Source organism: Leptinotarsa decemlineata, unplaced genomic scaffold, assembly GCF_025532065.1.
Source record: "Leptinotarsa decemlineata unplaced genomic scaffold, Ldec_3_MD MMD2_tig00000008_RagTag_RagTag, whole genome shotgun sequence".
NCBI lineage: Eukaryota > Metazoa > Arthropoda > Insecta > Coleoptera > Chrysomelidae > Leptinotarsa > Leptinotarsa decemlineata.
The window spans coordinates 15574799-15583424 of record NW_027412537.1 but is presented as its reverse complement, the minus strand read 5'-3'; the positions used below and the strand labels follow the sequence as shown (position 1 = coordinate 15583424).

General features: G+C 34.8%; 2 protein-coding genes across 2 annotated transcripts; one reads left to right on the top strand and one right to left on the bottom strand.

The window, feature by feature from the left end:
- Positions 1 to 982: 982 nt before the first annotated feature.
- On the bottom strand, positions 983 to 3197 carry LOC111508955 (mitochondrial nicotinamide adenine dinucleotide transporter SLC25A51). The gene is made up of 3 exons (XM_023164611.2): positions 2981 to 3197; positions 2791 to 2927; positions 983 to 2736 (listed from the first exon to the last, which is right to left on the bottom strand). The coding sequence occupies exons 2-3, from the start codon at positions 2911 to 2913 to the stop codon at positions 2014 to 2016; spliced, it is 846 nt and encodes a 281-aa protein (XP_023020379.1). The 5' UTR covers positions 2914 to 2927; positions 2981 to 3197; the 3' UTR covers positions 983 to 2013.
- Positions 3198 to 5380: 2183 nt separating this feature from the next.
- On the top strand, positions 5381 to 6878 carry Snx21 (Sorting nexin 21). Its single transcript, XM_023164614.2, has 3 exons — positions 5381 to 5536; positions 5621 to 6069; positions 6405 to 6878. The coding sequence occupies exons 1-3, from the start codon at positions 5521 to 5523 to the stop codon at positions 6723 to 6725; spliced, it is 786 nt and encodes a 261-aa protein (XP_023020382.2). The 5' UTR covers positions 5381 to 5520; the 3' UTR covers positions 6726 to 6878.
- Positions 6879 to 8626: the final 1748 nt, after the last annotated feature.

Here is an 8626-nt window from a genome sequence, read left to right as displayed (position 1 = left end):
AAACTACAAACTTGCAATTAGAAGAACAGAACATACATTCTTTTTATTTCGAGAACAAAATACCGACCCTCGACAAAATAATATAGTAGCCTTAAAAGAAGATCTAAGCACAGAATAATGCAACAAAGTAGACTCTCTTACCACGTGATCCGCCCGGATTTCCGGGGACCTTCAACCGCTCTTAGGATGAGATTCTCATCCAACGCGTTTGGTGCTGTAGGATCGAAGAATTCGACGATCCCACGGGCATCGGATTAGTTATAATAAACGGTCGGAAATTGATATTAAGTTTAGTTTATTCGCTGTTATTATTGTTTTTAGTTGGTTATAATGAGTAACTTACCACAAAATCGTCTACAATATCCTTAAATTTCGTTTTTATATGAGCGCACGCCTATAGTAAGGACGAAATTGGCTCCGCACTTCGTTTCGAGGTCACCAAGAACTTTGTGAATTAATGAATGAAAGTAGTGGGAGTGGACTTACTGATGGTTGGTTTTTACTATGATCAAAGTATGCATCGAATGATGATAAGAAATTTTGGAAATCTTCAAAGGGAATTAAATTTCAGCTGGGAAAAACAAAACAAAAAACTGCTCTCGATCAAAAATGCTGGAGTTATTTGCTGGAGGAAACAATAACTGAGGCAGATAAGATAGTTTTGACGTGAGAATAAACAGATTTATTATGTGGACGAAACCTACCTCACCGAAGGATTATACCTTTGGAAAGATGTGGCAAGACAAAAACATTACAAGTTCATGTCAAGCATTTTTGGAAAGCTGGTCTATCGGATTGATACGCCTTCTGGAAAAAGAAAGCGACATCGAAACCAAAGACCAATCATCCCAATGGAAAAGTCCAAGAGAGTCAAGACTGAAAAAGAACGTCAAGTTCGATCAAATGTCACTGTTTTACTCACTGTATTCGTAATCTCCAAGGTTAAGTGTTTACAAGACATTTGTAAGAATTAAAAAACAACTTTCAACAGATTACTTTATTTTTAAAATCCCACAGCACACAATTCATTAAAAACAGAGGTGTTCTACACAAACTAACAGATAATGAAAATATATTTCCTGCAATCCAGCGAATATAATCCCATACAGAGCACAAACTATTGTACATCTCCTTTATTAATGAATGATGAGCTCAAAAATCATATAGCATAACAATTCACTGAATGAAGTTATCAGCTTCAATCGCATATTTCTAAGAGTTCCTTTTATAGTATTTTGAATCTGAAAACTTGGATCCTAGATTTTTCTGCTTTCAGAATTCAAATATTCACATTAGACATTGAATGTCAAACTTCACCGTTCAATAAAATTCATTCAAACCTTCAGTTCATCATCGAGAAAATAAATAAAAGCTATAAAGTTACAATACTCTGATAGGAACATTAAAAATATTGTAAATGACGAAATAACACGTAAATAGAAAAATAAAAGTTGACTATTTTCGCAATTAGATTGCCATCGGCACGTAAACGATTCAATCAGTGCCAATATATACCTTTTGATCCTTTACAAAATGCCTGTTGTGGATGAATTTCTGGCCAATATTTGCTTTAAAAAAAATTATATATATTGGCGTGGAATTCAAAGCAAAACGCTGCTTCCACACACCATACTGCAACACCTTTATGCTTGTTACACCAACACAAGTTGCCAACATTAGGAAATGAACTTGAGAAAAGTGTTGCAGTTCTGGTGTATAGGAGAAGTGTTTTCGAGTGTCAGTTATTTCTTAGTTACTGCTTATGGCATTTTTTTTAGATATTCTGTCAGACATCCAATGAATATCCACTGGATATCCAATTCATGTCCGGAAGCCACCATTTTGGACCACCATAATGGACTGACCCGAATTGGATATTCATTGTTGTCTGAGTTGCCTCTATTGGTACTGAAAGACACAAACAATTTCGCATATTTGGCTATTCTTTTTCCTGTTCCATTCGAACCAATCACAAATCTGATTTTCCTGCAATATATTGTCAAAGTTGATGCGTTAGGCATAAACCACCTCTTTCAAATGTTCATAAGCTGTATTCATTACCCCCCAGCTCAAGAAAGCCCTGGTACAATTAGTTTGAACACCGTGATAAATGTAACGAATTTTCCCTCCCCTTTCCCTGTATATCCTAAGTAAAACCACAAACGGATTTTCGTAAGCCCCCCCAACTTTACTCTGCATCGCAATTTTCAAGACGTTTAGAGGATAGCAAATACTAGACAACACCACACCGATCATAGCCCCACACATAAATTCAGTCAAACTTCGAACAAATTCGTTTTCGTATCTCGGCATCCGCCTCTGAACCTCATCCCTCACTATGAAAAATCCGACGTTGGACGGTCCGTTTCGCAATAATATAGGAGTCAACCCTCGGTAATACTCCCCGAATCCGTAGCTCCGTACAACCTGGAAGGCGTGCAGAGTGTTTTTCAAGTCTTTGTGGTATTTGGCATCGGCGAGAAGGGTCTGAATTCGCTCAAAAGGCATTAAAATCGCCTCTGTTGTTCCCGAAACTAAAGCTCCTAAGGCTTTAGCAGTATACTCATTGAAACCAATTTCCAGAAGAGGCCTTCTCACTTCTTCATATACACCAAACATTATGGACAGCGAACAAGTTTTTTGGCAGAGAGGAGGCAGCATTCCTCGGTATAGATAAAACAAACCTTCGCTTCTTAGCTGCGAAAATGCTTGCCCGACCTTGACTCCATGAAGCATCTGTTAAGAAAGTGTTTTGAGATTTCGAAAACATTCGGAATGATATATAGATACCTGTCGAAAAATCAGTTTATTTATAGGATAGGTTACTGTTACGTTTATAAATGCTGCCCCCCATCCGCAGGCAAACTCTTTCCAGTTTATTCCACTTGGGAGGGCCAAATCAGAACTGTTCATTTTTGGGGGAATATCTAAAATCATTTCAAAATTATATAATTATTTTTCCTGATTGAAGGATACTTACCACATTTGGTTTCGTATTTAACTAATATTTACATTATTTCATCAAATAAATTTTGATAAATCTGTGGAGACTGAACTTGAACACACATATGGACATAGCTGCAACTCCATCTTATCTGTTACTGGTACTTATATCCATTTTCTCAATTCCTTTACAAAATCTATAAACAAACAAATCTCCATATTTTCAATTGGTCAACTGTCAAATATTTGACAGTTACCACATTGAAAAAATAGAAAAGTCATAAGCTGACAGCTGAGCAGCTGAGCTGAGCATAGAATTCGTAAACTTCATTCAGTGACGTCATAATATGGACTGGCAATTGAAGAGTGGACACTTTTTCTTTCCTCTTTTCTTCGAAGTATAATACATAGAAATAATAGTTTTATTATCCTGTAAGACGAAAAAAAGACACTGTGTAGGATTAATTATGAAAGGGCTTAAAAATAAAGCAGCAACGGATTCATTGAATCTTTTTCTATAATAATTCAATAATTTTCTGAAGGGAGTAATAGTATTAAGAAAGACTTAAGTGTAATTTTGAAGCTGTGGATTGTACTAGTTTTTCAGTTCAAGGGGGAGCAAATTGTATATTTTGAACCGTATTACGTTGAAGGACATGTAAATCAGAGAATTTTTATCTTAAGGCATATAAAAGTCTTACAGCTAGTATTAATAGAATGCACATTTTAATTTCTTATGAAACAAGTGCGGTTGTCATACTGCTTACTTTCATACATTAATAATATTGAATAGAGACATTCACACTTATAACACTCGGGGTAAAAATGACATTCACATTAGCAGCACTGCTTATCGCAGTACTATGAACTCTTTATTTTTCAAAGGTTTCCAAGAATTTAATAAACTACCAGACTTCATTAAAACATCATCATCGTTGAATTTGTTTAAAAAACAATTGAAAGAACTTATTAAGATGAAATAGATATCGTAATGAAAGCAATTCTTGTAATTTTTGTAATTCTACTAATTCTATTAATTCTATTTTTAAAATTGTGATTTTCGTATATTATTGTTGCATTGTATTTCTTTTTTTGTGTTTGTCTAATGTTGTATATATACACCGTTGATTTAATTGGGATATATATGTATATTAGGGTTACCTATTTTTTTTTAAATAAAGATCTATATTAAAACATGTCATTCGAATAATATATACAGGCATGGTACAGAGAGTAATACCATGGTCTAGAACATAACAAAAGTTTTGATATAATTGTTTCACAATGAGTTTTCCAGCTGAGAAACTCATCCAAGTATGCACTTAGAAACTTCACCGTAGAGCACGGAGAAATTTCATCTTCTTCAATTTTCAAGTTCAAACCGGCTATTTCTTTTCGTCTTGCATGAAATATCATTGAGTGTGTTTTGTTATAATTAAAATATAGGATATTTTTAGCAGGATTAAGTTACCTTTCGTTTGTACATATTGATCTATTTTATGTGATATAACCAGTGATGCATATGCATATAGTGTGAAATGAGCATATATAGAGATGGATTCCATATTATTCACATACATTGAAAAAAGTATAGGGCTAAGTCCTGAGCCCTGTGGTACACCAACAGTAATATCCACAAAATTGGATGTATATAACTTTTTCGCGTTATTATTAACCTTAGGGATACTATATAACATATTGCTTCCGTATTGAGATAAACGTTTTCAGCCAGTTCAGAAAACTTCTTTTTATGTCAATATTATGGAATTTTACAATACAGTCGAATGCCATACTGAGGTCACAACAGACGCCAATAAGACACTTGCCTCCGCTAATTGAATTCAAGACGTTCGACTTTGAACTCTGAAAACCATATTTGTTTTCAGATATAATGTTGTTCTCGTTCAAATAAACGTTCAGTCTGTTCAAATATGCATATTCAAATATCTTAGAGAAAACAGATAGTACTGGTGATCGGTCGGAAATGTGTCATGTTATTCGGATCCCCTTTATTATATATCGGAATGACTTTAACCGTTTTAATGAGATTGGGAAAAATTCCTGTTCAGTATAAATTATTCATCAGCTCATTTCTCTTCAAAATAATGTATCGTTATGTGATAGATGAAAACGATTTACATGTTTCGAATAATAACAATTTTATTTATAATATCACAAAAATCATACCTTTTAACATGAGTTTATACAATTCAAAATGTAACACCACAGCACTGAAATATAAAAACGATAAGTATACGTCCATATTTGGAACATATTTCTATATTATATGCCCATCATTTGTTCTAATAAAAAGCGCGTTAAACACTTAATATATAATACTGAACCTGATCTGTGGGGCGGACCTGATCACAGGCCCCACAGATCCGCTATGGGGCGGACCTGTTAATGACTTGCATGATTGCCAATCCTACGATGATGTGACGAATTCAATTTTGAGTTTACACTGTTGGCACCACTTTAAATTCAAAGTAAAATGTGTCCATAATCTACATCATACTTATAAACAAAGAATTTGCATCATTAAAGTTGTCGGGGTTTTTAGTATGAATAAGCAGGATGACACAGATTATGGGTGAGTATATGGTAAATATAATATTTTGTTGTTGCCTTATTGAGTGACGTGTAAAAAATAAAAAAAATGTTTTTTTTATTCAAGGTAATGAAAGACAGGGTCTTACATTTGAAATTATATCAACCAGGATAATAGATGAAATTGAGGAGAAGAGATATGTCTTGTACACCTTACAAGCAAGATTCATTTCTGGGAATGATGATCCCAGTCCTTCGATCCTGGAAAGACGTTACACCCACTTTTTCGATCTGTACATGGCTTTGAAGAAAGAGCAACCGCAGCTGATGATTGATATTCCATTTCCAAAAAAGGTGCTGCTAGGAAATTTCGACAATGAATTGATTTCTTCTAGAAGTACAGAGTTCCAGTCATTCATGAATTATGTAGCCGACGCTAGTCAATTACGCAACTCCAACGCATTGCTTCATTTCCTTCAAGACATCGAATTGAAACAGGTCAAGGAATTATTGGATAAAAAAGATCATGAGTTAGCATATCCTATTCTGGAAAATAATTTGAGATTGCTGAATAAGGTGAGGAATTGAAATGTGTTAACGTTCTTCCCAAAAATTGAAACAAACATTCTCATTAGTTGCTATGGAGTAGAGTTCAACTATTCAAACGATTAGTAGTTAATAACTTTTCCACTGAATGTTGGTTATCAAAATTTCTGCAATAATATACTTTACTATCAAAGTAAGTTGATGTAAAACAGATGACCCTGTATAAAACGTAGTGTTTTCGAGTTGTGGAATTTTGGAATAAAATAAATAGATTGGGAGTCGTAGAATTTAGAGGATACATGGCCTTTCATAACCCCTCGCCAATATTTGGTAGTTGTAAACTTATCTCCACATGAAAATTTCAGGTCTACATGGACAGGTCTCCTGCAGTATTATTGGCTCTAGTCAGATTGTTGGCTTGCAGTGTACTCATCCCGACAATGCCAAATTCATTGAAGTGGGCAGATCTTGCCTTCCACCGATTTGAAGGAGTTAGCGATAGCGACTTGCTTGAATTATATGTGCCCCTTCTGCAAACTTGCGTCATCGTCTGGACTCAAAATGACAAGACAACAGAAGAGGTAGAAAGGAGATTATCACAGCTTCATAAACAAGGAGTCAAGTCTACAGAAAACACTTCTCTCTTGGCTGTTGTGAACAAAGTTGCACAAAAGATATTCGGCTAGTGACAGATTCCTTGTAATTGTGATATTTTTCATGTTCTAGGGTAGTTTAATTGTGATAGAAATACTGAAATTTACTCTCTATCCATTATTTATTTTGAACTGAAAAAGCTATTTATGTATTTTAGTTTATGAAATATATTTTATACTCCTGTAGTTTTTTTTTTTTTACTAAAATATAAATGTTGGATTTCAGAAGTTTCAACTATAAAGACACCATTTTCCAATCGTCCACAAATCTCTTAAAATACCTGTAAAAATTAACGTTTTTTTTTTCGGAAAAAATAAAGCATATCCATAGAATAAAGAAGACTCATGAACATGAGTTTTGGAAATATACATAATACGTTCACTAACTATAAAGTAGTCTTTCTAAAGTGGCGATAACCCCCACTTGTGGGCGCTGGAGGCCTATAGTGGGGGAGTAAAGGGCACAGAGAAGATTGGGGGGGCGTCGAAGCGGTTTAGGGGGGCGATGGCTAATTTAAACATGTTTTTTTGCTTTTAACACAAACTTTATGCTCAACGCGCGTTTCCTCGTGTAACGTCATCTAGTGGACTAGACACTAACTATTTCCTGTCTCTCAGTCACTGCAATATATCATCAAAGCAGTCAATAAAATCCGAAACAGATCTGTAAATGACAGATTATTTAATCAGCTTTGTGTTGCTAATGATGAAGATTTCATCCGATTGCTATTTCACACAAAAGTGCGTTGGTTATCAAGAGGTAACTGCCCGACTCGATTTTACAATCTATTTGACTCTGTAATAGAATTCTTGGAAAACAAAGAATTGTACTACAACCTCATCACTTCAAAGAATGATATTGCGTACTTGGCTTAAATTATTTAATGATGTCAATCTCCAACTTCAGGGTGACGACTTGAATTTGATTAAAACAAAAAATGTCATTGCTGCTTTTGTAGCCAAATTGCTCTTATACAAGAATAATATCGGCAGACGTGAGTTTCGCAATTTCCGTAATTTGTCAGCCGTATCATTTAACAACGACGACTTGCTTGTTTACTGCCAACATTTGGAGAACCTCCACAGTGAGTTCGCAGAACGATTACAGGATATTTTAAAATTATAAATACCGGACTGGGTGTTGGATCCTTTTTCAAATGTCAACACAGCAGAATCATCCCAGCTGGAAGAAGAACTGATAAAGAACGAGGAAATAAAATTCAAAAATGGATACCAAGAATTTTGGCTACAAAAGCCATGGTACTCTGGATTGTGGTCCATCGTTCATAGATTTTTGATAGCATTCCCATCATCGTATTAGTGTGAACGTAGATTTAGCGCTGTGGCAACGTTGCTAACTGAAAAATGAAATCAGTTGCAGATCACTGAACGCGGCGACGACTTACGGCTGTTTTTGAGTAAATTCGAGCCTGATATTAACAAACTTGTAAAAAATCATCAAACTCATCCTTCACATTAGATTACTTTTAAAATCCAAATGGAAATGTTTGTTTTAATAACATAAATAAAAGTTTTCCTAATGAGAAAGTCTTATTTTTACATGACACACATAATTCAATTATTAAAATAATGACTGCGATTGTGATTCTTAAGATGTAGTAAAGTAAAAAAATTGGGGGGCGCTTGAAAATAATTATTTCTAGAAGTGGGCGGTAGACAAAATAAGTTTGAGAAACTTTGCTATGAAGCTTGTGCGTGATGTATACGAGGTCTGTTCAAAAAGTAAGGTGACTATTCAAATTTCACGAGCTACGTACATTAGATTATCGATTTCTTTAAGTTGTTACAATCGTCTCGAACACAGTTTCACAAGGGCGGATCCAAGGGGGAATAATGACCCAGCCCCCTGGACTGGGCCCAGGACCAAAGTGGACCGCTAATTGAAATTGTTTAACATAATGTTTTTATATATT

Bases quoted from the DNA above. Each gene is read 5' to 3' on its own strand.
- Snx21 (XM_023164614.2), top strand. The intron at 6,070-6,404 runs GTGAGGAATTGA...TGAAAATTTCAG, and splicing joins ATTTGAGATTGCTGAATAAG to GTCTACATGGACAGGTCTCC.
- LOC111508955 (XM_023164611.2), bottom strand. From the start codon at position 2,913: ATGAACAGTTCTGATTTGGCCCTCCCAAGTGGAATAAACTGGAAAGAG. The intron at 2,737-2,790 runs GTATCTATATAT...CTTTCTTAACAG, and splicing joins ATAAACTGATTTTTCGACAG to ATGCTTCATGGAGTCAAGGT.